Below are 27,125 nucleotides of genomic sequence, written 5' to 3' on the forward strand. Positions count from 1 at the left end.
GAAGGGGTCACGCATCCATGCTCCTGAGATTGGCTCCCACCGTGGAGCTTTTCCTGAAACAACCGCCGGGGGCACGAAAGGAGGCCCATCTGATAAAATAAGGGATGGGGTCGTGTGGGGCGAGACCAGAGGGTCCTCACTGCTCCCTGAGGAACAGGGCTCCTGGACACCCCAGCAGGATATATCCCGGTGGCCTGAGACCGAGTGAGCTTGCAGTGACATATGGACACACAGCTTCAAGCTGAGGACACAGAACCTTTCGTGCTGTTCCCACGCCGTCACTGGGTTGAAGAGAATCTGACTTTCAGGTGAGGTCCTCTAACAGTGACACCCTAACGAGTCACGTCGGCTCACCCAGAGTCATTGCTACCTTTATCCGAGTCAGAGCAGGTTCTGCCATCTGCATGTCACAGATGAGGAAACTGAGGCCCAGAGAGCTGTCCCTTGCCCAAGGCTTCACCCCGGGGAGAGAGACGGCTGGGGTTTCTGCCTGGCTCCATGCACAGGCGGGTCTGGGAGCAGGCCTGCCCACCTTGAGCCCATATGAGGTCACTACCTTCACTTTCTGCAACCAGTCTCATTGGCATTTAGGCGCCTGAGAACCAGGGATCCTTGAGTTTCCCAAGACCCACATGGGAGGGCACGGCTCATTAACTACCCGCCCAGGCTGGGAGCCGGGCCCCCAGGAAGGCCAACACAGACAGACGATCGCGGGGACCGAGGGACTTACGTGTCTGCGGAGCGGCGGTAGTTCTCGGGACACTCGAAGGCCAGGCAGCGGAACCCGCCCTGGATGTTGAAGCAGGTCTGGTTGATGGAGCAGTTGTGGATGCCGGTCACACACTCATCAATGTCTGCAGGAGATCCCAAGGCAGCACGGTGAAGGCCAAGGCCCCCCAGCCATCCCCAGCCACAGACAGGGGTGCCCAGGCCTCCCATCAACCAGGGTCAGGGGGGATCAGGCCATCCTTGCCCTCCGCTGGCTGCTCTCTGGAGCAGAGCCCTGTGCCAGCGTTTTTACTTATAGGAGATTATATTTAATATACCTATTATTCACAATCCTAGGATTAAGCATAATAAGGAAAACGGCAAACACTATATGACAGCCCTTAAAGTGTTTTGCAGGAAACCCCTGCTTCTCATTCTAATTAAATGAGGCAAGTACTGTTATTATCCCCATTTTAGGGAAGAGTCATAGGGGTTAAGTGACTGGCCTAAGGTCACACATTCTGTAAGTGGTGGAGTCGAGCTTTGAATCCAGGCAGCCAGTGCCTCTCTGAGGCTCTCGAGTTGCATCAGCCTTACCTCACGTGCCACTTGTAACATCCTAGGAGGGAATGAGCAGAAGCCACTAGCCCCATATTACAGACGAGGAAACTGAGGCTTAAAGGGATTCTATGTTGGGCCCAGTGTCCAAAGTCAGTGACTGTCTGGGATGGACCGGAACCCGGCCTGGGGCATGTCACGAGGTCACCCTGGACATGGGGAGCCGTCCCCTTCCCTCAACTTTCCGGAGCAGCCAAATGGTGGGCCCAGGGGATGTCACTGTGCCAGAGGCATCTGTTAAGAGATGCCAAATCCTGACCATTGGTGGCAAAAACAGCTCTCCCCCATCTCAAAGTCTGAGGCTCAGGAATGTGTTTTCACTGCGTCTGGCAGGACCCCAGGCTGCGGTGAGGGCGCCTGGCCAGGTCATCTGCTTCGTCAGAAATGTGAAAACAGAGCAACTTCCATCCGGAGCTCTGGACAAGCTGAGCGGGTCCCTCCCAGGAAACGCCACAGCTCCTGCCCGCCTTTGATGAAAGTCTTCAAACCTTCTTCATGACCAGAAAGGACATCTGCAGGACCCGGGCCCTCCAGAGCCTCTGGGCCACCAGCCCCACGTGGGGACTCATCAGGAGGGGCTGAACAGAGCCAACTTCTGACTCAGCTTCTGCGGCCATTCCCGGAGGTGAGGCCCACGCGCCCGTTCCAGGGTCGCCCCTTCACAAATATCTACTTAGCACCCCCCACCCCCGTAACCAAAGGGACGGTTACAGGACGCTGATGACCCCTGGAGTGTCCTTAGAAATGGGAGCCTAGTACAACTGGATGGATGTCGCTGGCCCCTCGTTTAGCCGACCCCCGGGCCCCCGCGGCATCCTCCAGCCATAGTGTCCCTAAATACAGAGACCTCTGGGTTGTCACACACCCTGACCAGGCCCATCCCCTCGCCAAGTGGGGATCATCACACTGGGACAGAGGACTGCGCCGTCTGCTCACTGCTTTGCCCTTAACACCCAGCAGGGCCTGGGTTTGTCGAGTGACTGAACGAAAGACTAAACAGCAGTGCTATGCTATGGGGTCTTCCGGGAACTGACATCCTGTTTCCTCCACGGTGGGCATCTTCCTAAAGGCTGTCAGCCCTGCTTCGGGCCCTCTTGGGGCTGGCCCAGGGCAGGGTGGAAGGCTCAGAACCCCCGGCGGACAAGTGTGCCCGGGTATGGGAGACCAGGGTGCCTGTGGAGCCCAGGACACACCCAGGATGCAGAGCTGTCCCCTCTCCGAACGCATCCCGTCTGTGGTGTGGCTGCCAGGCCTCTGTCCCCCAACACCGCAGAGTCCCGAGCCGGCCCGAGACACCCCGGGAGTCCCACCCCGCTCACCTTGACAGTTGCGGCCATTGGGAGCCAGCCTGTATCCGGTCGAGGGGCAGCTGCACTGGAAGCTTCCGGGGATGTTGAGGCAGCGGTAGGAGCAGATGTGGCCCCCAGTGGGCAGGGCACACTCGTCGATGTCTGTGACGGCAAAGCCCACCCTCAGCATCTGTGTGGACCCCGGCTGGGCTACACCCCCCGTGGTGGGCTGAGCTGCGGCCTGGAGGGCAGCCACACAGTACAAGCCGGACACGGCGCGGGGGGTCTCACAGTGCTGTGGCTGGGGCGGCCTCAGAGACCATCACGCCAGAAGGGGAAACTGAAGCCCAGAGAGGGTAAGAGCCTAGCCTAGGGCCACACAGCAAGTTCATGGTGTGAAGTGTGCACGTGGAAGGGGAGGAGGGAGACTGGGGAACCGGAGGCAGGAGGCAGTGCCCAGGGCTTCAGAATGACACACGTGGAGGTGCCCTGGCTGGCTACGTCCTAATGCTGTTTATTAGGATGCTGTTTATTTATTTATCACAAATGTGCTGATGACAAACACACCTTATACAGAAACAGTAATAATCTTAACCAGAGTCATCCTCTGAGCACCTACATCGTGCCAGGCACATATGAAGTGCTTCTGAGTCACCATTTGGATTCGTCCTTGGACAACCTGGTGTGTGTGGGTTTAACCTCCATGTGACAGAGAGGATGGTCCAGGCCCAGGGAGGGGCTTTTAATAAGGCCAGAGGCGGAGCTGCGTGTCAGAGACGTGGGCGGCCCCTGAGGCCCCTCCTCACCTACCACTGCCCTGCTCGAGGTCCCAGCACACATGGCGATCCCCACTGTCACGTGTCATTTTACTAAAGAAAAAATCTGTGGGTGGCTTTGCCCCTTTACACACTTCACTCTCAATGACGGGCAACGTGCATCCGAATAAATTTCAGTTAGAGGGAAAAATACACAAACCACCCGGCAGCCAGGAGGTGGGGGATGGGGATCAGGGGAGGGGGTGTTTTCGCCCCCAGCCGAGCGGGGAGCCCTCACCTTCGCAGGTGACCCCGTCCACGTCACTGAGCTGGTAGCCTCGCCGGCAGTAACACTGGTAGGAACCGTAGACGTTGGCGCACTCCTGGCTGCAGGGGCTGCTGCTACACTCATTCACGTCTGGAAGAGAGGGTCCCGGGGTCACCGCTCAGTGCCGGCGGGGCCGTGACCTCCCTCAAGTTAACACACACACACACAGAGGCAGAGGTTACCACGTGTAGGGCCAGAGACCTGCCTGGAGTTGCCCCAAGGGAGAGAGGCCCCACTCCGGCCCCTCACGGCCGGAGGACCTGGCATCTCCCCACACCCACCACCTGCTTCAAGCCAGACCGACTCTGGGCTGTTGCTCCTCTGCTCCCTTTGCCTAGAGCAGAGATCAGTAAACTTCCGGCCCACCACCCGTGTTTGCAAATAAAGTTTTATTGGTACGTGGCCCCGCTTATTCATTTACTATGGTCCATGGCTGCTTGTGCGTTACAAGGGCGGAGCTGAATAGTCGCAAAAGAGATGCAGCTGGCAAAGCCTATTTACTACGTGGCTTTTAGAAAAAAAGTTTGCCAACCTCTGACCTAGACGTCCCTCGTCATTTTTGTTTACTGCTAATTCTCAGCGGGGCAGGAGGGGTGAGCAGCCGAGAATGTCTGTTAGCCTCTTACCCCGGGTCTCATCCCTGCAGCCCCGCCTGCCTGGCCTGGCTGCCACCTGTTCACTTGCTCACCTCTGCTCAGTGTGGTTTCTTACATCCTAGAGACACTCCCTGAAGACAGGAACCATATTATTGCTACACGGCTGGGGCGGCGGGTGCTTGATAAGTGCTTAGTGGAGTAATACTGCAAGGCTGGCCCTTGTGTCCACAATATTGTCCACTAACATAGATATGAATACCTACTATTCAGCCATTGAGGAGTGACCGGGGACGGCACTAGCCACGAGTGATAATGACAGTGACCCGAGCAGTCCCCATATCACAAGTGGGCACCGTGACAAACCCTTGACAGGCTTCACCTTGACTCACCCTCACGACCCCCTACAAGGTGGGTCCTACTCTCCCCATTTTACGGATGAGCACACTGAGGCCCAGAAACGCTGAGTTACTCCTTCAAGGCTGTAAATGTGACACAGCTGGGATGTGAACCCAGGCCCGAGGGACCCCCGTGCATGAATCTTGCCCCTTGCCATTACATGTGTGTGTGTTGGGTCTGGTTTTGGGGGACAAATCCCAGAATCTCAGGAGAAGCCTCGGACCCAGGAGTCCATCACACTGTCCATGCTCCAGGTTGAGAATTACACACTGGGGTGCATCCTGGCATATCTGACTTTGGTGATCATCCTTCTTAATCCAGAAATTTAAGACCTGCCATGTCTTGAGTGTAGCTCTACAGGTTGCCCCTGGGCACTGCGCTGCAAAGAAGGGAGCTCGATGGGCAATGTGAGGGACTGCCGAGGGGGGCCAGAAGCTCTCAGTTTCGCTGACCTCATCACCTAATTCCCGTAGAAGATGTGACATCCACTGAGCACCTCCTATGTGCCAGGCCCTCCCCTCATTTCAGTCCATCCCATCGGGTGGGGTCCGTGTTATCTGACAACCCCAAGACTCTTGACACTAATGACTCGGTCCAACGCACCCCCCAACCCAGAGACCTGACCAAACTTTAGCATCAGCCCAAGACCATGACCCTTGAAATGCCTGCCTGGGAAAGCTCGATGCTGCCAAAGAATTTCCTGTGTATTCCAGCCAACACCGGAAGACAGGCCCTGACCTCCCTTTTCCTTAGAAGCATTTACTTTAGAAAACCTGCAGATGTAAATCCTTTCTGTCCCTTTGAGATATATCTTCTGCAACCCAGGTCCTTTTAAGGTGGGAACCAGGCCTTTGAAATGCGGTCATCAGGGGGAGGTCCCACCCCCACCGCATCTCCCGGACTCTGCAGGAGGGTCAGAGCCAGTGAGAAGACACAGCTGGCCTAATTCCACTGACCAGCGCCCTTAACATCCTCTAGAACTATTCCTTAGCAGGCCCCAGCATTTAAAAAACCTGCACCTTTTTTTTTTGGTGGAGTTGAGACCAATTTACGCTTAAGTCTCTTTCCCCCACTGCGTAGTCTAAATAAAGTCTGTCTTCCCACTTTTAACAAGTGTCCAGCTTTTGTTTCTCTTTGGCATAAACAACCCCGTTTCCCCTGTGAGGACAATTAGGCAGGTGAGGTCAGCCACTCCCCAGGGTCATGTGAGTAAGCAGTGGGCCAGACGCCCCCAAACCCCACACCCTCAGCCACCTCCCACCCGGCTTCTGCAGCCAACTTGTCCATCCCTACGTGTGCACAGGTGGTATCACCCCCTGCAGGGCCCAGGAGAAACTGGGGAGGGCAGTCATCTCCGACAAGCAAGCTTTTAGAGGTCCTTCCCCTGCTGATACGTTGTTTGATATGCTCTAGGGCATACATGTGAGTCGGTCCCACGCGGAGCTGCAGGAAGAGTGGTGGTTTCCCCAGGAGGTGGGCAGCCTGGGGGAAGGGGCGCGGATGCAGTCACAGAGCTCCTGACCCTGCCCCGCCCTGCCCTCACCTTCACAGGACCGGCCATCAGAGGAGAGCCGGAAGCCCATGGTGCAGCTGCAGTAGTAGGAGCCAGGCGTGTTCTCGCACTTGTGGCCACACAGGCGCCCGGGGTAGCGCCGGCACTCGTTGATGTCTGAAACAGAGCAGGAGGTGGCTCAGGCAGCGTCCTCCCTGGGCAGTGCTGCCCGTGGTGGCAGCTCACGACCTTTGTCCCCCACTTCCCCTGGCCTCCTCTCCAAGAGAAAGCCCACTGACTTGTCCCAAACACGCGGCAAGTCAGCAGGGGAGCTGGGACGGCCCCGGCCTGTCTGCCCGCTGGGCGAGCCTCGTGCTCCTTCCGCGACGGCACGCCTGGGCACGTTCCCACCCGCCAGTTCTCCACCCCAGAGCCCGAGAGAGTGCCCTCCAGGATCCGACAAAGGTGCCGTGGGGCTGGGCGGGGCAGGTGCCAGGCTCCCCTGAGCACCCTGGTTTGGGGATGGCTGGCGTCCACCAGCAGGACCTGTCCTAGCCCCTGGTGTTCGGGCCACCATGCCATCTTGGGTTCTCACTGCCCTGGGCGAGCACACAGCTCTGGGCCCTGCAGCGCTGCAGGTCGGCAGGAACCTCTGGGAAATCACTAAGACTTTGGGGCATTTGTAGAGCTGGCTGGAGCCTCAAACACTCAGAGGTCCCGGGGCAAGCAGAGCACCTGTTCTACAGGTAAGGACCCTGGCTCACGCCCAGGAGGGCCTCCCCAGGAGCTACATGGTTGGCAGCAGCAGAGCTGGAACCAGAACGGGGGTCTCCCGATCGGGGTCCCTTCTCTGGCACTGCCTGCACTTGGGATTTTCAGAGGTGAGGAGTAGACCACGGTCATTCCAGGGTGCCCCAGGCTGGGTTCTCCTTGATATCATCTGGCCGGGCCCTCTGCAGGGACACCCACGTACCCACACACGTTCTGCTGATGCCGTCGAAGTAGTAGCCGGCCTTGCACTCGCAGCGGAAACTTCCAGGGGAGTTCACACAGTGATGCCCCGGCCCACAGGGCTCAGAGGGTGGCAAGCACTCATCCACATCTTGCAAAAGAGAAAGACACGGTGAAGGACCTTTAGCGTGCCGGGGGCTTTTTGCCCTAAGATGATCAGAAAGGAAGGAGCCAACTAAAACTAATGGACAAAGCGGCATCACTGAATTCTTAACCCGATTTCATAGAGCACTACGATGTGCCAAGTCCATGCTGGCGAGATGGCTGACGCAGACGCAGCCTCTACCCTCGGGGGCCTCCTGCTGCTCTGGGCCAGCAGTGACCCTAGTTAAGGCAGGAAGTGCCCAGTGACTGGGCAGAGGCTGAGGAAGTGCCCTGGGCGTTACAGGGAGGAGACTCCTCGGTGTGGCAGGGATCTGGGCAGGCTGGGCGCACAATGCCCTTGCCCGAACCCAAAGGAACGTAGGTGAAGAGGGAAGCACGTAAGAGCAAACACCACACAGGGAGGAAAGGGCACCTGGATCATAAAGTTTGTGAGCTTGGGGCCAACTCGGGAGGACTGACTTGTAAGCAGAGGGCATCTGTCCTCTGTCTGCCGCCAATGGGGGGCCATCACCGACGGCGGCTGTGAGCAGGGAGGCGCGAGAGAGCTTTCAGCTCAGGAGGAACCAGACAGACTGAAGGGGCAAAGCTGGCGGCAGTGGGTGGGTTGGCATTCTACTGCAACGGTGCAGGCTATAGCCAGTAAAGACCTATGCTTGGAGATCAGCAATGGGATGGACGGACAGGTGCAAACAGCTTCCTTTGGGGATCTGCTCTCTCCTTCCAGGGAAGGGAGGGCTGTGCTGGGAGCAGACCAAAAGTCCATTTCAAATAGGTTTTCTTTTTTTAATACCAACCAACACAGCGGGTCCCCTCCTCATTGAGATGGTAGCCACGGCCACAGTTGGGCACGTTCTTCTGGCATGTGTAGGAGCCCTCCGTGTTGATGCATGTCTGCCCCACAGGGCATGGGGCACTGATACTCAAACACTCATTGATATCTACAGGGGGAAAGACGGAGACAACGGGGTTAAACCCGGAGGGCTTCCCCAAACCCAACCCCTGGATCTCCAAAGAAATCCCATTTCCCTCCTCTTCATAAAACCACGAATGCAGTTACGACGATGCCCTCGCCCTGGACCACACAGCAGCCTCCCAACTGGCTCCCAGGTTTCAGCAGCATACCACACCGTAACGACCCCTCCCCGGTCCATCCTCCTGCCCCTACACCCGCAACACTTCCATCTTCCACTGCACAGAATCCGAAGCTGCCCGCCCGTGAGTCCCACACGGTGAACTTGGCAATTCAGGTGCCGTCCTGTGTTCACATACTCCACACGGTTAAAGAGGGTCTTCCCTGAGCTGAGCAGTGGCTGAGGGGCAGAGGCGGCCGCCCCCTCGGTGCCGGCACTCGTGCTCTGCGCTCCTCCAGTGACTGGCTGGCCCCCGCGCCCCACTCCCCAGCCTCACTCGGGTCCATCTCTCCTGCAGCCCAGGCTCCAGCCCTAGCCTCCAGCGGCCACTCAGATCCCGCCTCTGTGCCTTTATTCACAGTTCCTCCCTGGGAAGCCAGCGCCCCGGTCTGAACGTGCCTTTCTTACAGCTTGGGCACGACCTTCTCCCACATCCCCACCCCCATTCCGGGCTCCACGGGGCCTGTGTGCACTCGCGCCCCCGGGGAAGGGCTGCTCTAAGCTCTCCGCACGGTGGCTCCCTCCCCGACTGGACACGCCTCTGATGGGGGACCATGGGGCGTGCATTCCCCCTTGATGAACACATGCCCGGCGGGTGTGAACCAGTAAACCAAGAAGGAGAACTGGGTTACACGTGTGTTCACTGATCGCACTGAGATTCAGTGCCAAACTGCAGATTGAACTTCCTACCGGGAGTATTCTCCCAGAAGGCCCTAAGGTTTCAAGAATCACCTAGAAACATCTAGGGGGGCCAAGAGAAGGGGGTGATGGTAGAGGACCAGCTGTACTTCTCCCCTCGCAGCCAAGGCCCACCCTCCTCGGACAAATGGGCAGCCCGACTCCCTCCCCATCCTGGTGTCAGCCTTTGTGCTGCCGGTCTTGCAGTGCAGCACTTTACAGTTTACAAAAGCTTTCACCTCCAGTACTGCCCTGCAAGTTAGGCAGGAAGGGATTATCTGCATTTTATAAACAGGAAACTCCCCGAGCCCAAGGCTGGGACCCACTCAGGTCTAGAATCAGGGTCTCCCGCCTCCCAGCCAGGACGAGGGCCCCTAAACCTGGCGTGGGCGAACCACAACCCGCCGGCCAAATCCCACCCCCTGCCTGTTTTTGTAAGTTCAGTTCTACTGGAGCACAGCCAGGCCCATTCCTTTACGTAGTGCCCACGGCTGCTTCCACGTGGCTGTGACGGAGACCCTTCGGTCGACGAGGTTGATATTTACTCTCTAGTCCTTCTCAGAAAAAGCTTGGCCCTGTGTCGAGAATGAATGCAGTGTTTAGAACTTTTCCCGCTGCCAAGCAGGGTGGAAGCTTTCCCTTTCTGCACTCGGCTTTTGCTTTCTTTTTTGCAAATAAAGAGGGACATAACTTTTGAAATAAAAAACATAATTTTTAAAACGAAAGACTCCTGAACTTGGTCGTGGCACTTGACTGTGAACTAGGCTGTGAACCTGATTGTGGGCGCACAAAAAGCGGGACTGCCCCACCCTCCCAGGGTGCTGAGACAAGGGGCGCCTCTAGGACCTCTGAAGACCCAAGTTCGGGGGTGGGTGCTGGGCTGCGGCCAGTCCTGGGCCCCCGGGCTCCTGCTCTGGAGCCTCCCCCTGTAGAGCTGCACCCCTGCAAATCCGGGGTGGGGGCGGGTGGGAACCGAGGCTAAGTCGAGACTTGCAACGGTCCCTTCTTTGTGGAAATCGGGCTGATTTTGCCATGAGTCAGGGTTTCCATCCCCGGCAGATGCCATCCTCCGCGGAGCCCCCTGCAAGTGCGCTGCAAGTCTAGGCAGGCCCCTCCTCCCTCCTGGCCCTGGGAGAGCTGTCAGCCTCCGGCTCACCCGGCCTCCTTCTGGGAGCGAGGACAGCCCCCCTGCTGGCAGGAGGCTGGCGAGGGGCCAATGCAGCCAAGCTGAGGCCCCCGCGGCTCAGAAGCCTCGCCTGCCCTTGAAAGGGGAGCGTTAGGCACAAAGACTGGGGTTGGCTTCAGACGAGGCCCCTGTCCTAAGGGGTTGATGTTCTATTTGCCTTTAGATATCCTGGGATGGTAATAAAAGCGGGGAAGGACTTTCAGTCCAAACTGCCATTTCAAATCAAAGATCAATACGGATGTATCTGCAAGAGGGTGAGACAGAAGAAATCCTCGGCCCCTTGCTCGTGGCGTACCAGCCTTTCCAGGGGGGGCGACGGGGCAGCTCCAGGAAGGGTGAGTTCTGACTAGTGGCGCCTGCAGCGCAGAACAAGGGAGACAACTCTCTGACCTCAAAGGGAGGACCCGGAAGCTTCTGCTGAGCAGAGGGCAAGGGCAGCCCGGCAGACCTGGACTCAAACGCCAACAGCATACAGTGATCTGGCCAGATGGCTAGTCTCGGGCGACTGCAGGAGAAAGCGGGGACCACCTCCTGTCTGTAGAACAGGTCACTCTGGCCGCTACTCCCGTGCTCGCCCCTGCCCCACGCTGCCTCTGCAACTGAAGCAGTCTCACCCAGACCTCCTCTTTTTACTAAATTCCATGGGATCTGCTTTCATTTCACATTGATCTTCCTCCGATATCAACGCAGTATTTTGCCATTTTAACCATTTTTAAGTGTACAGGAGAGTGGCATCAGGCACATTCAGTGTTCTGCAACCAGCAGCACTGTCCAGCCACAGACCTCATTCCTCATCCCAAGCAGAATTCCACCTGTTAAGCCATAACTCCCCACCCCTGTCTCCCAGCCCCTGGCAACCGCCATTCTACTCTCTGTCTCTATGAACTTGACTCCTAACACGGAGTATCTTCTAAAACCATTTTTTAATACACAGGGCACTTCACAACCACCTTGTTTAATCCTTGCCTCAAGCCTACAAGCCAGATATGATGATTATTCCCATTTTATAGAGGAGGAAGTTGAGGCTCCGAGGAAGTAAATGACCTCAGGTCACTTGGTTCAACACCAGATGTCTCTGACCTCAAAACACAAGCGCTTTCATCTAAACCAGAGATCGCTACACTATAGCCGTGGGGCCAAACCCAGCTGCCGCCTGTGTTTGTAAATAAAGTTTTATTGGGACACAGACCCACCCGCCATGGCTGCTTTCCAGCTCCAACCGCAGAGCTACGTAGTTGCGGCGGAGACCACACAGCCCACCATGAATAACTTATTATCCACTCCTTTATAGAAAAAGCTTGCTGACCTCCGTTCTATACACTACGCAGTGCCCCATCACTGGACGGTTCCCCCACCTGGCGGACCCGTTAGCCCTGGCGGCAGCATCTTACCAATACAGTTGCCTAGAGCATCTTGTATAAAGCCGCTCTTGCACTGTAGCTTGGGTCTGCAGCGGAAGGATCCCAGAGTATTCTGACAGATAAAATCGGGGAGGCAGTTATGAATACCACTCTCACACTCGTCAATATCTGGCACATCATAAAGAAAGGAAATTGTTAGCAAGAGTCCTGCCACAAGCATCTCGCAACACTTTAAAATCACAAGAATTTGTTTTGTTTTTAATGCTCATCACTCAGACTATAACCCCAAACGTTCCCACAGAGAGGTCACATTCCAAAAGGGCCTTAGCCAAATGGTGCTCGTGTTTCTAAAGATTCAAAACTGACTTTTCCCCCAAGGATCTTATGATGCAAATTTTCTGTTATGTGATAAATAACCCAGGCATTTTCCTGGCGATACGTGGTTTGATTTGGTTCTCATTTCAGGCATGTTTAGTTTAGATTATAAAGCGACGATGATCTTAAGTGGCAATAAACACTGTCCCTATAAACTTATTCACTCTGCAGTCCTCGCAATATTCCAGATATTAACAATGATGATTGTCGTGACTGGACGTTGGCTGCCCTTCCCTTGAAGTTCATGGCGTCAAATGTTCAAACGTGTATACTCAGCTGGCTGGGCCCCTGGGTTCTCGAGGTCCACACCGCCCAGGGAGTCTGCAGGGGTGGGGAGGACTGAGCTCATCCAAAGGCCCTCATAATTCAAACGACGTTTTTACACAAGTGGTCTTGTCGTTCTGAAGGGCTGGAAACCCTCAGCAGAAAACTATGTTCTAACAGATCCTCATCAAAGGCTTATCTGCTAAATAACATCTATGGTTTGGCGGGGGAAAGCCAGCAGCCAGAAATGTCATGTTTTTTTATGCAGCGGAAGGGAATATGCTTTGAACTTCAAGGAAACCTGGAATCAGATGGAAGGCAGCTGTTGTGCAAAAAAACAGCTCGGGGGTGGGGGGACTGGAAAGCACATGTGAGCACCTGAAATTCATCTCTGGTCTTGTTTTTAAATGAGCGTGTTCTAAGCCTTTTCAGAAATCCAAACTCTCCACTGTCATTAACTCAGCATTACGGTAAAGGAGGTAAATCTTCACTAATAACAGGGTTGGCCAGTGCCCCAGGCAGCCAAAGGGGGGACACGGCACCACGGAGCCCAGACCCCAGGGAGCCCAGTGCCACTTCCCCATCGCATCATACGCACTTCCGGGGGATGGGGTTTTGAGACTCGGAGCTTATCCTACCTTTGCAGTCATTGCCCTCTGTGAGCTCATAGCCAGTCCCACAGCTGCTGTCGCGCTGGCAGCGGAAAGAGCCCACTGTATTGATGCAGGATTCTCCAAGACGGCAGTTTTGGCCGCCCATGATACATTCATTGATATCTAGGAGAGACACAGGTGACGCAGGAGTAACCAGCAAGAACAACCGACCCTCACGCTTTATCAGAAGGAATGTACCAGAGGGCACGATGGGATCGACCCCCCGCATCCACCAAGCTCCCCAGGCGCGTGCGTATTCAGGCCGTGCACCGGAATGGAGCCCTGGGCGCTCGCCATCAGTGCAAAAGCAAAAGCAACGGCTTCTCTGCCCTGCTGAGCTATTTCAGACGTACTGCTCTTCCTGAGCACCTGCTAAGCAAGCACCAGGCCCTGAACTGGACTCGTGTGATCCTAGAGAACCCCCTATTCGGGGCTACCACCTCCCTCCGTCTCCCCCATCTCACAGGTGAGAGGCCAAGAGAGGCTGAGGGACGTGCCCAGGGCCACTCAGCAGATCCTGGATTCAGAGCCCGGTCACACCCCAAACCCAACCCCTTTTCACAGCACGGTGTTTACATCCTGCTGGAGGACAGCCGTGGCCGGAAGCCAGGCGCTGCAAACTCCAGGAGACGCTGGGAAGCCGGTCCTGGACCGTTCTTCACCTACGAATGGGGCCCCAAGTTGTGCAAAGCAGGCCCTGCTTGGCTGTCAGGCAGAGGCAGAGGCTCCCGGGGCAGGACGACGTTTACCTTCACAGGAGACGCCGTCCGGGAGCAGCTGGTAGCCCACAAAGCAGGAGCAGACGACCTCCTCCCCTGTGTCTCGGCACTGCTGTTTGCAGGGCCCGCCGCCTGGAGTCAGAGCAAACGTGAGCGGAGGCCAGGTGCACCCCGGAGACCTCCTGGTTTTTTCCAGGTGTTTGGATGGGGTCAGAGAAAGCGCCCTCAGGGTAGGCTGACACAGAAGGGCAGGCTCCCCAGGCTGGAGCCCACTGCAGCCTTCACAGCGCCCTCCCTTCCCACGCGAGACCCCCCGGGGCTGCGGCTTCAGGTCCCAGCCCTGATCTGACAGATCGGGGTGGGGGTGTGCGGGGCCCCGATATCCCATTTCCACCGCCACTGCCTCAGCTCCGGCCGCCCGCTCCCCTGGCTCTCTGAGCATCACTTAGTACCACCCTCCAACCAGGCTTCCTGCAGGGCGGCCAGCGTGATGCCCAAAGAGCAAATCCCATGGGGACAAAACCTCTACCGGGCAAAGATTCCAGGGAATAAAATTCTGACTGCTGCCCGGGGCCTGCAGGGCCCCGCCCACTTCTCCAGCCTCTTCCCTTCTCCCCGCACCCCACCCCATGACCCACCAGTGCCCAGCTGCTGCGGGTCTGCAAGTCCCCGCTCCCACTGCCACAAACCCCCTGCCAGTGTCATCTCCCTGGCTAACCCATCCTCAGCCATTGCAAGCCAGCTATCCCCTCCCCCAGGGAGAGCCTCGCACGCCCCCCAGAGAGGATTACGAGCCTTTCTGGGGTTCTCTGCCCTCCCTTCCGCCTACCCCCAACCCCCAGCCCTCTGTGCCGAGTGTCACTGTACACCAACCACATCATTTTGTGATTAAACTGGCTCCCTAATGAAAGCCCAACCACAAGGCAAGCCACTGAATGAGCTCGGGGAGCAGACTTGCCAGTCCAGACATGCGGGAATGTTCCATAAAGGGAAATAAAGTCTTAGCATATGGAAAACAAAGGTGCAAGGCTCTAGTGACTTTTTTTTTTTTTTGATGTGGACCATTTTTAAAGTTTTTTTTTTTTTAAATATATATGTATATATATATTTATTTATTTGCTTGTGCCAGGTCTTAGTTGTGGCAGGCGGGCTCCTTAGTTGCGGCATGAGAACTCTTAGTTGCGGCATGCGTGTGGGATCTAGTTCCCTGACCAGGGATTGAACCCGGGCCCCCTGATTCACTGGGAGCACGAACGGAGTCTTAACCACTGTGCCACCAGGGAAGTCCCAAGGTCCTACTGACTAAATCTGCAAACGCCTCTCTTATGAGACAAATGACTAACACAGATGGTACAGCTGGAGCTCCAGCCGCAAAATGAAGTATCACTCACCCCCGTCCCCTAAGGGGCTCCCAGCCTTGGGGGTCACCGTTCACAGAGTCTGTGGGCTGTGGTGGGAGAGCTCTGCACACCAGCTCCTCAAGCGGCCCCTTCTCTACAAGCCCACCCTCTCCCTCGCTCGCCCATCAGACCCCAGGTAGGAGGAGAGGAAGGGAAGGAGCCTGGGAGTGCAGACAACAGGGCCTTACAGCTGACTCCCAGCCAAAGGGCTGCGGTCAGGCTCCCAGCGAGATTAGCACTGACTTCCCCTCGGGCTTCATTAACCACCAGCTAGTCCTGGGGTGGGGGGGGGGGCCAGTCTCACCTCGGCAGCGGTCATTCAGGTAGGGGTCCTCTTGTCCCTCCTCGATCTCAGAGACCTTAGCTGAGGGGGAAGAGGCAAACACAGGTTTGTCCACACACAGTGCCCACGTTAACACAGAGGCAACGCCGAGCATCTTCTCTTGTAAATATCACGCAGTAACGCCTGTTGGTACATCTTATAAAAAGCTCAGTGTTCATTTTATCCTTTTTAAAAACAGAGTCACACTTATAAATGTAGCCAAATCTCTAAAAGATCTATTATAACAGAAACAGCACTGGCACAAGGGTCTGTCTGTAGTCATCAACTTAATGCTGAGTGTGGTTACATTGTCCACATTACTCAAATATTTCTGCAAATGCAGTCACGGCCCTACTATAAACTAAGTCACGTCTTCCAAACCGAAAACAATGCACCTGGTAAAAGCGTATGGCTACAGGTTGAATTGTGTCCCACCCCCCCCAAACCCCAGAAGATGTTGCAGTCCTCATCCCCAGTACCTGGAAATGTGACCTTAGTTTGGAGAAGGGTCATTGCAGACAATTAAGTTAAGATGAGGTCATTAGCGTGGGCCCTAATCCAATGCTGAGTGTCCTTACAAAAAGGGGAAATTGGGACTCAGTGACAGACACGCAGAGGAAAAGAGGTGTGAAGAAACAGGGAGAAGACAGCCATCTACAAGCCAAGGCATACCTCATGCTCCCAGCAGCTGGGAGAGAAGCCTGGAGCAGATGCTCCCAGAGGCCTCAGAAGCAGCCGGCCCTGCCGACACCTCGGTCTCGGACTTCTGGCCTCCAGACTGTGAGACAACACATGTCTGTGGTTTAAGCTCCCCAGTCTGTGGTGCTTTATTACAGCAGGAAATGAATTCACTTATTTTATACACTTTGCCTGCAAAGCTCAATGTAGTGCCGGACATCAACAGTCACTCACTCAGTTCATTCAACAAAGGTATCTGAGTATCTGCTCTGAGGGTCAAGCCCTCGGCACAGACAAGGCCCCTCCTCTCAGTAATTACAACAGGATAGAGAGGGACCCAGCGGGAGACCTGGGCCCTCATTTTAAAGGGTTGTATTCCCTTGGCAATTCTGGTATAGAAGAAACGGATTAGTCCTTCTAACCTGGGTGGGTAGACCCCAGAATTCCTAGAATACTTGAAAACCCAAGTGCTCTGCGGATGAGGACCTTCCGCAAGATGGAATGACAGTGACCACAATTCAATCACAATCCAACAGCCATTACATTACAACGCTGGGGGGGGAAAGCATAAAGCAAAGGTATCCCCAGCACAGCCACACCTACACAAGAGAAGCCAAGAGAGGCAGAAAAAAGACTGGAAGGAAACGTGACCTAATGGAAACCATATTTATCTCCATGTTGACTTCCTCTTCCTTCTACCTTCCCGTGTCTTCTAAAATGCCTACAGTGAGCACATGATACACACACACTGGAAAAGCAGACATCAGGAGAAAGACACATATTAGTAATTCTGCTGTAAGTTTCAGCGCAACATAATTTATAGACACTAACTACGCATAAGGTGTTATTTTTTAGGGGTTATTAAGATATGGTAAGGCTTCCTAAATAATCCGAAGAGTTTTTCAGCTAGGGAGGAGCTAAGCCAGAGACACTCAGGGTGTGAGTCGTCTCTCGGTTAGGAGGCCGGGAGCACCTCTGCTCAGAAGGTTTAATGTCGGTGCAACTAGAGATGATCATACTAAGTGAAGCAGGTCAGAAAGAGAAAGACAAATGCCATATGATATCACTTACATGCGGAATCTAAAATATGACGCAAATGAACCTATCTATGAAACAGACACAGACTCTCGGACATAGAGAACAGACTTGTGGTTGCCAAGGGGGAGGGGGGTGGGGGGGATGGAGTGGGAGGTTGGGGTTAGCAGATGTAAGCTATTAGATAGAGAATGAATAAACAACAAGGCCCTACTGTAGAGCACAGGGAGCTATATTCAATATCCTGGGATAAACCACAATGGAAAAGAACATGGAAAAGAATGTGTGTGTGTGTGTGTGTGTGTGTGTGTGTGTGTATAACTGAATCACTTTTCTGTGCAGCAGAAATTAACACAACACTGTAAATCAACTATACTTCAATTTTTAAAAAAGAGAGAAAAAAAGAAAAAAAAAGTATGTTTAACTTGGGGACTCTTCATTCACTTGGTGCACTCCATCCCAGCAAAGCCCAAGTCCCTGCCATGTGCCAGGCACAGGCCAGGGTGTCCAGACCTCATCCTCCAAAGGACTCATGGTAAGAAGGCCAGGAGGACTCATGAGAAACTATTTATCACTCAGGTGATGAGGTCATCAAGATTTCCACAGCATTTTTCAGGAGCCAGCAAGCCTGGCAAAGAATGCCAGAAAAGGAATCTTGAACTGAGGCTTCCACAGCCTCAGTCTCCCAATCTGTAGAATGGACATAACCAAGATACGCCCTAGCACAGTTCATCCCAAAGGAACAGGGTTCTTTCCCCCATCTTAGACCAATACTTTGATCACTTATAATATAGATTATTAGAAAAACTAAGATAAGAAAACAGACATGTAAGTCCCAATTTTATATTTAAACAGACATGTTACTCTATCAAATGCTTATAGAAGTTTCTAAAAGCTTACTCCCAACTTCTGCACTTGTTTTGTTGCAGGCCAGCACTGGTCTGCGGGCCCGCTACGGTAGCACACAGTAGGCCCACAATAAATGTCAGTGGAAGACAGGAAAGCAGGTCTGTGTCTGGGTGAGGAGGAAACACAGGGAAGTCCTCATAGAGACACTGAGGAAAGTCTGAGGCAAGAAATGAAGCAGATAAAAGACAAGGGAGAAATAAGACATCTGGAGCAACAGAAAAGCTCAGAGATCATTAAGGAAACAAGACATAAATCAACAAAAGTCCTCCCTGGAGACACAGGAGAAATCCTCCATCAGTATGAAGAATTTGAGTTTGTTTAAAGTGAAAATGTCATCCATGATTTCAAAAGTCAAGGAAGGAGCCAGAATGTGGTTCCAATCCCCCTTTATGACTAAAATATCTGAAATCAGCCCCACGGCGGCCATGGGGCCCTGGACTTGAGAAATCAAAACAAAGAATGAAAGCCTGGTCGTTGGACCGAGGACCCCAAAGCCACATGAATGGATGGCCTGACTCACTGGTCTGTGAGCTCGCCCTTCCGAGCCCCTTCCTGCCCCTTTCCCATTTTTAACAGAGGGCAGACGGAGCTCAGAGTGAGAAGGCAAAGGTCCCAGTCACGCAGCAAGCTTGGGGCAGAGCAGATGCTTGAAATTTTCCAGGGCTCTTTCCATTATGGCACAGGAAACCATTGCATAAGTGGAAGAGATGATTAGACAACCAAGAAGTTTCCTGAACCATGTAACTGAATCATGAAGCCCCAAGGTTTCAGGATTTATGTGGCTTCCGACAAATGGAGGGTGGAGACTGAACTGGTGGACACACAGCTGGGAGCCCTCTTGAAGCTGCTCTTGGGGTCATCTGCCCCTTTGCTGAATAAATATCTAGTGTTTGAATGCTCACAGCCTGCTATTAATGAGTGTTGCCCCTGCTATTAACGACTGGTGCCCCCTGCCTCAGCTCCAGATGGAGAGGTGGCACTGGCCAGGCATCGGAAGGCCAGCGCTCCCCCTCCTCTGTATGTCAGCCACGTGATCGTTTTTTTTTTAATAATTGTGATTTTTTTTTTAAAGATTTTTGGGTTTTTTTGAGGTGGGCTATTTTTAAAGTCTCCATTGAATTTGTTACACTGTTGCTTCTGTTTTATGTTTTGGTTTTTTGGCCCCAAGGCATGTGGGATCTTAGCTCCCCGACCAGGGATCGAACCTGCACTCCTTGCATTGGAAGGCGAAGTCTTAACCATTGGACCACCAGGGAAGTCCCCTGGCCACGTGATCCTGAGTGTCAGGTCCTCCTCTGTGAAACAAAAGCACGGCCGGCCACCCACGCTGCCCAAGGCGGTTGGAGGGATGGGACGAAATGTGATGGCAAACCCTTTATACCCCTTCTCCCATTTAATCCCAGCAACCTGAGGACGTAGGACTCTAATTATCCCCTTTTCACAGATGAGGGAACTGAGGCCTGGATACACCAGTTTGCCCCCCAAATACATGTCAGGACAGGGACATGAACACAGATTTGTCAGATCCCAGATCCCAAGTCCTCAGTTTCACTCCAGGACAGTGACAAACGTGACACTGCTCTGACAACTAGAACCCGTCTCTTCTGAGTTAAGATGATGGTAAATGTACGTGCCCACACTGCCTGTGATGGTCAATTTTATGTGTCACCTTGGTTGGGCCACGGTGCCCAGATATTTGGTCCAGCGCTAGTCTGGATATGGCTGTGATGGTATTTTTTAGATGAGTTTGACATTGAAATCAGCAGACTTTGAGTAAAGCAGATTGCCCTCCATCATGTGGGTGGGCCTCGTCCAATCAGGTGAAGGCCTTAAGAGAAAGAGTGACCTCTCCCAAGTAAGAAGGAACCCTGCTAGCAGACGGCCTTTGGACTCGAGCTGCAACATCAGCTCTCCCCTGGGTCCCTGGCCAGTGGGCCCATCCTGCAGATTTCAGACCTGGCAGCCCTCACAACTGTGTGAACCAATTTCTTAAAATGTCTCTCTGTCTCCAAGTCCTATTGGTTCTGTTTCTCTGGATGACCTTAACTAATTGCACTGCCCAAGAGGGAAGAAAGGGGGTAATTACCTGCTTCTTGAAGGTCCCCAACGTCCCCCGGGGCAAACTCTGCTGTCTCCTGGCCCTTGACACAGCATGCCCGGAAGACCAGCCCACACTGGTAGCCGACCATGAGGCTGTACTCGCAGCTCTGACCCTGGGCCTGGGCCGCCCTTCCCAGCAGGCAGCAATGGCAGCACCTCTGCAAACACAGGAGGAGACTCCCGTTGGGGAAGCCAGACACAGGACACAGTGGATCCCCACGGACCTCTCAGCCCCGCCGTGTTAATGCTCCCTGGACGGTGATGACATGTGCCTGACCTGGGCTGCATCTTCTACATGTTGGCAGGAAACAGCAAAGCAATCCAGGCCCGAAGCCTGCTGCCCCCAAATCTCGCAGGTCCTGATCTTGAAAGGAACCTTAAAGGGCCTTATCCCAGCACACGCTCCATGATACCTGACTGCCCCCCAACATCCCTGCCGGCCCAGCTTCCACCTCCAGGAAGAGGGGGTTAGGAGAGGGCCTTCTGGGGCTCACACAAGAGCTCCCTAAGGGTCCATGACTTCTGCGTGGTCTGAGATTTCTCTACCACGCCTGGAAGGATGAATATGCACCTCGTCTCTTCCCGCACTGAGTGAGGGTGGTTCAAGCAGCAGGAAGGGAACCTCAAGCCTGGTCATCAAGTGAGGAACAGAGTTGCTGCCTGTCACCTGGACCCCAGTGTTTCCAAAAGTCACAGCTGAATCCCAGGGACAACATTCACCGGGGCACATGAAAAGCCCCATTTCAGTCCTTATCATTCTAAGAAAAGCATAAGAGCTTTCCAGAAGGTCCACAGCAGGAACAGAGGAGGGGTGGCTTTGCTTGAGTCTCGTAGAGGTTGACGGGTCTCCCATCCGCTCATTCTACAGCCTCTGCTGCCGGAAAGAGTGGGAGCCTCAGTTACCTCCCCCACCTTTTAGGCCATGAGGCACCCTTCCCGGAAACACAGACCACGCATCTGCCAAAGCCATCCGTTTCCACTCCCCTTAGAAAGTTCCATGCCTTTCTCTCAAGTCGGGGGACACTGGCGGAAGTGTCTGCGGGGCAGACAGCGTCTGCAGAGCCCCAACCCTTCCTGGGAGGCAGTCACTGAACACATAAGGTCCTGGCTCCTAGGCCCCCTTGACCAGATCAACCCCCCTCGCCCCCGCCGCCAGCTCTCTCACACCAGAAGCCTCCTCCCATGAAAGCCCACAAAGGCTGAGGGGCGGGCAGAGGGGCTCTGGACCCACAGCTCCTCTACGTGGAATCTCCCTACACATTCCGACCTGCGTGGAAAGAGAATCCCCGGAAAGGAACCCACACACCCCGTCTCGGGATCCAGACTTCATTCCAATGCTTGCTCCTTGAAATTACTGCAGGGCCTTCCTAACTGGGAACGGGGGCATCTTTCTTCCAGGGAATTCATCTTTGTCACCTGGCACCTCCAACAGAAACCCAGATGTCCAGGTTAATTAACTTTCCAAACCTGAGTGCCTTCTGGTCGGGCTGTTTTTCTCCCTCAGTAGGTGGCAAGAGAGGGACAGCCTGGTTTATTTGCAGTCTTCAGACCTGGGAACGCTCTCGGTAACCTTTCCACATCCATGCAAAGATGCAGGCCTTCCACAGTGACAGGGGTCCTGAGTGACCTGGCCCGGACTTGGAGTCCCAGGATGGATTACGGCCTTCATTCATAGCTGACCTTTGGGCAGGGTTCCCTCTGGGCCAGATGGACCACACTCCCAGCTCTGCCTCACCAGATCCCTCCCTTGCTGGTCCTGAAGGGACCCCTGCTGAGAGGCCACTTTGGAGTGTGGGCCTCTCTGAACCTCAGTTTTCTCTTCCAGGGCGGTTATGGAGGTCACGTGTCATCAGAGGCGTTGGCGGGGGCCCATCCTGAACTCTGACTAGTTCGGGAGAGCAGAGAAGCTGGAGGGCCTCCAGAGTGGGGTGGGGAATGCCTATCTGAATTGAGAAGAGGCTTCAGAAGGCCCTGAGCCCAGACAACCCCTGCTCTGACCTCCACATTCCTGTTTGAAGCCCCGGGACTGGCAGTCTTCAGGGCAAGGCTGGGTCACTCCATCCCTGTTTCCCCGGTGTCGGACAGGGCCCGGGGTGTTGTCCAGGGTTTACTGAATAAACTGGAGGAGGTGGGGAGACTTGAGTGTCCCTCCTCCCCCCCGAGTTGAGCACAATGCGCTGTTCATAAGGAAAGGCATCGAGGTCGGGGGTGCAGGGAGGAGCGCCCCAGGCCTCCTGCTGACGCAGTGGCTGCTGAGCTGGGAGGGGCCCAGGTCCTCACCTTCACGAACATGGCCTCGAGGCTGGTGTTGTCACCATGCGGCACGGTGCAGCCGTCCTGCTCGTTGGCCAGGTTGATGCCCGTGGCACAGTGCAGCTCCTCTAGCTGGCTATGACAGCACTGCTCCTGGACCATCCTGTGGGCAGAGGGGGCAGGCTGGCCCAAGGGCTCTGTGGGGCGGGGGGCCCACCAGCTGGTACTCAGGGCCTGGAAGCAGTAGCCCCTCGGGGATGGGAGCTCTGTCATCTTTGGGTGTCCCCCCTTCCCCATCCCCTCCACTCATCCACAGACACACACACAACGCCTTCATACAGAAGGTGCCCAACAGTGTTTAATTAGGAAGACTGGACGCAGGGTGGTATCTGGGAGTGGAGTCGAGAGCCCCAGTTGTGTGGCCAGAGCTCCAGTTCACCTCTGTGACCTCTGAGCCCCAGCCACAGAAAGTTCCCACCTATTTTAAAAAACAAAAACAGCTGATCGCTGACTCTGGGCCAGACCTTCTGATCCTTTATCAAGTTGAATCCTTCCCAACACTCATCTCCAGTTTCCGGAATCAGAGGAAACAGCTCCAGAGAGGTGGAGTAGCCTGCCCAAGGCCACGGAGTGAGGGATGGTGGCAACGGTGACACCGGGCCGTGGCAGCCACGTCTCCCAGCCCCGTTGAGGGCTCCGGGAGGAAGGTCCTCGGAAATCCGAGGACACACGTGCACAAAAGCTTATGTCGCCAGAAGGACCGTCACCTCCCAGGCTTGGTCCCTCAGACACAGCTCCAGGTGGTGAGGTCAGGCAGGTGACGGAAAGCGAGGTGTGTGATCACAGGTGTGGCTCCCACCAGACCCCAAATAACCCTGGCTTTGGCCAGAGCCACCAAGGGCAGGAGAAGCCGTCAGACCTGCACTGGGCCGGAGAGGGAGGAGCCCCGCTGGGCTCCGTGTGCTGCCAGCCAGGTTGCCTCGGCCCCCAGCCTCCACCCTATGGGGCCAGAGCTCTGCACTCGGCTTCCCGTGAACTTCTAGAACTGCCCTCGGGCTCCAGGATGGATTTGTCTGCAGAGAGACCTCCGAGATACTGCAGGTTTGGTTCCAGGCAACCACAATAAAGTTAGTCACATGAATTTTTTGGTTTCTTCGTGCATATAAAAATTATCTTCACACTGTACTGTAGTCCAGTAAGTGTACAATAGCATTATGTCTAAAAAAGCAATACATACCTTAATTAAAAAAACCTTCCTTGCTAAAAAATGCTAACCATCATCTAACAACGCGGAGTTGCCACAAACCTTCAATTTGTAAAGAAAAAAAAACACACAACCTTCAAAGCAATAAAATGAGATATGCCTGTACTCTGCTACCACACATCCACTTGTGCTCTCAGTGGATTTGCAAATGGCGGCATTTCACCGCATTATCAGGGAGAGCAAGCAGATATGCATTCATTGATCCATTCACTCAAAGATATTTATTGACTGAACAGGAAACAAGTGATGTGGAAAAATGGGAGCCCCGATGCACTGTGGGTGGGAAGGTAAAATGGTGCAGGATGGCAGGTACTCCAAACATTTTAAATAGAATGACCATAGGGGGCTTCCCTGGTGGCGCAGTGGTTGAGAGTCCGCCTGCCGATGCAGGGGACACGGGTTCGTGCCCCGGTCCGGGAAGATCACACATGCCGCGGAGCGGCTGGGCCCGTGAGCCATGGCCGCTGAGCCTGCGCGTCCGGAGCCTGTGCTCCGCAACGGGAGAGGCCACAGCAGTGAGAGGCCCGCGTACCGCAAAAAAAAAAAAAAAAAAAATTGAATGACCATAGGATCCAGCCATCCTACTTCTGCGCATAAACCCAAAAGAATCGAAAGCAGTGACTCAGACAGATATTTGCACACCCACATTCCCAGCAGCGTGATTCATAATCGCCAGAAGACGGGAGCAACCCAAGCGTCCATCAAGGAATAGATGAGCTAAATGTGGTCTGTACATATGATGGACTTGGATTCGGCCTCAACAAGGAAGGAAACCTTGACACATGTTACAACATGGATAAACCTTGAGGACAGTAAGCTAAGTGAAATAAGCCAGACACAAAAGGAGGAATACTGTGATTCCCCTTATATGAGGGACCCAGCGGAGTCAAATTCATAAAGACGGAAGATAGAAGGGGTGGGCTGGGGGAGGGGGAGTAAGCAGGAGGTTTTCTTTCATGGGTACGAGTTGCACTAGGAAGATGAAAAAGTTCTGGAGATGGATGGTGGTGATGGCGATAGAGTGATGTGAATACACTGAACTATACACCTAAACATGGTTACGATGGCACAATTTGTGTTATGTATATTTTAATGCAATTTTTAAAAAAATGTGGCTGTGGCCCTACTGTGTGCCAGACCTGTACAGAGGCTTCAGGGACGGGGAGAGGGATGGCCTGGTGGGGAAGCTCAGCCTCCCACACCAGGGGGCTTCTGGGGTAGCAGTTACTATGTTCTACCCTGGTGGGGCTGGGCGTCCAGAGAGCTGCTCTCCCCTTGCTGCCTTTCAACTTGGACAAGCATTCACCTGGCTGCCTGGCTCACCTCCTTCAGGTGCTGGCTCAGACGTCTGTTCTCAGCGAGGCGTCCCCCGACAGCTCTATTTAAAATTGTAAACCTGCCCTGATCAGGAGACCCTGCCTCCTGTCCCTGGGTTTTCCGTTCCCATGACACCTTGTGCCTTCTTACAAACGACAGACTTTCCCATGCCGTCATCTGTATCCTCCGTAGAAGAGATTTTGCCCATTTTGTTCACTGATTCATCTCCATCTTGTCCAGAATGCCCTCAATACGATTTGTGAAATAAATAAACGAAGGGGTTCAGAGAGTGACTGGTAGACGGAAAAACATCATCTGAGGATCTGCCTTAGGTTTTGGCTCCGTGTGTATCCAAATTCCTCCGAGAGACTTGCGGGCTTAATTCAACCCAAGGTTCGAGGCAAATTTATATGTGGGTCCTAAGGCATATGGGCCCTTGGTCGAGGCCAGAAGGCATGGCGATGCATGAGTTGAGGAAACGATCGCCCCCAAACGTGTCATGTGTTAGAGGCTCAGGCAGAGGCCGAACGTGCCCAGCTGGAGTCCATGTGTGCAGAGAGGGGCTGGCCCCTCTGCGGTCCTTGCCAATCCCCTCGTCTGCCAGTGGCACCAACCCCAGGCCTCTTGGGCCCCACAGAACTCTCAGTGCCTTCCTTCCTCGACTCTACCCTGGAGGCTCGGGCTGGGGCTTGCCCACCCATGTGATCCCATTCTCCTCATGCTGAGCTTAGAACAGCACTGAGATCAATAAAGATTTGCCAAATGAATGAGAACTTAAAACCGGAGATCCCGGCAGAATTCCACTTCAAAAGAAGAAAAATGATACCAGAACTACTGAGTTACCAGGTGGTCGCTGGTCTCTGTTTCTTGTATCTTTTTTTTTTTTTTTTTGCGGTAGGCGGGCCTCTCACTGTTGTGGCCTCTCCCGTTGCGGAGCACAGGTTCCGGACGCGCAGGCTCAGCGGCCATGGCTCACGGGCCCAGCCGCTCCGCGGCATGTGGGATCCTCCCGGACCAGGGCACAAACCCGACGTCCCCTGCATCGGCAGGCAGACTCGCAACCACTGCGCCACCAGGGAAGCCCTGTTTCTTATATCTTTTACCTATTACTAGTAAGAGGACTCTCTTAAAACAGATTGGATTTCTGACCTGCTCTCTCCCTTCTCTGCCTTCATTAAAAACGATAACCCTGAACTTGTTAGAAAATCCCTGCTATCAGCATCGCTGCGCTGCTTGTCACTCCCCCCTGCACACGGCCCCGCTCATCCTAGCACCGTGGCTCTGACTTGGGGCTCAGAGTCATCTGTCGTGTGCCGTCCCCATCCACCGGGCGAGGAAAGCATGGAGGGCTGGGGCGGGGCGGGGGGCGGTTCTTGTTCTCCGGAGCATCCCCTACGGTGGCACCCAGTGCTGCCCCTGGAATTAAAACCCAGTTGTGTTCTTAGATGAGCTGCATCTTACTTTGAGCCCAAGACCACAAGCTTGGCCTCTGACCTCTGCAGATGGTATGGGGTTCAGACCCCGACATTAACTGACAAAGAGGAAAGGGTGCAGGGCAGGCAGCACCTAGGGAAACAGGACCGGGGTGCGGTCAGAGCCCAGCAGCCCAGCAGCTAACTCACTAAGAGGCCTTGGACACAGACGCAGCCCCTGGCCGTGAGTTCAGGGACAAGTCCACCGGCCTCCCTGGGCCTCGGGGCAACAAAAGGCCGATCGCTGGCAGTCAGCGTCCTGGGAGTTGAATAACACGTCTTGAGGACCCTGTCATATGGAAACTCGCACTACCCAGCCAGAGTTCCCTTGGGTCCCACGTGATGAAGTGAGTGGGCCCCACTGGAAACATGTCGGGGGTCAGGGGGAACCTGGACTTGCACCCATATCTGCCCCCAAGAGAGAAGACCTTCCCTCTCGGCCATTCAGGTGATATGACTCACGTTTCAGGAAATCTCTGACTGTGCGTCTGAAGTTTACAACCCTGCCCAAAATGTAGATCATGGACCGTAATCTCGATGTTCCGACTACCTGGTCTTTTGTTGCAAAAACTCCTACATATCCTGGCTCCCCCCTTGCCTCTTTGGAACAGTTTTCTCAGCATTATCTGAGAGACTGTGTCCCAGGCTTGAAGTCCTCAGAAAGTCCACCAAATAAAACATAACTGTCAAAAAAAAAAAAAAAAAGTAGAT

General features: G+C 54.3%; 1 protein-coding gene across 2 annotated transcripts in view; it reads right to left on the minus strand.

The window, feature by feature from the left end:
- FBLN1 (fibulin 1) overlaps positions 1-27,125 on the minus strand; it is a 78,862-nt gene that overhangs the window by 34,698 nt on the left and 17,039 nt on the right. For both annotated transcript variants that reach the window (XM_030855649.3, XM_030855650.3), the window contains exons 3-14: positions 22,389-22,524; positions 20,095-20,266; positions 15,369-15,428; positions 13,695-13,796; positions 12,931-13,068; positions 11,684-11,821; positions 8,093-8,236; positions 7,156-7,284; positions 6,234-6,359; positions 3,669-3,788; positions 2,646-2,777; positions 731-854 (exon numbers count right to left, since the gene is read on the minus strand). In XM_030855649.3, coding sequence (XP_030711509.1) covers positions 731-854; positions 2,646-2,777; positions 3,669-3,788; positions 6,234-6,359; positions 7,156-7,284; positions 8,093-8,236; positions 11,684-11,821; positions 12,931-13,068; positions 13,695-13,796; positions 15,369-15,428; positions 20,095-20,266; positions 22,389-22,524 — 1,521 coding nt within the window. The remainder of the gene's footprint in view (positions 1-730; positions 855-2,645; positions 2,778-3,668; positions 3,789-6,233; positions 6,360-7,155; positions 7,285-8,092; positions 8,237-11,683; positions 11,822-12,930; positions 13,069-13,694; positions 13,797-15,368; positions 15,429-20,094; positions 20,267-22,388; positions 22,525-27,125) is intronic.

The sequence above is a fragment of the Globicephala melas genome, chromosome 10, assembly GCF_963455315.2.
Source record: "Globicephala melas chromosome 10, mGloMel1.2, whole genome shotgun sequence".
Taxonomy (NCBI): Eukaryota; Metazoa; Chordata; class Mammalia; order Artiodactyla; family Delphinidae; genus Globicephala; species Globicephala melas.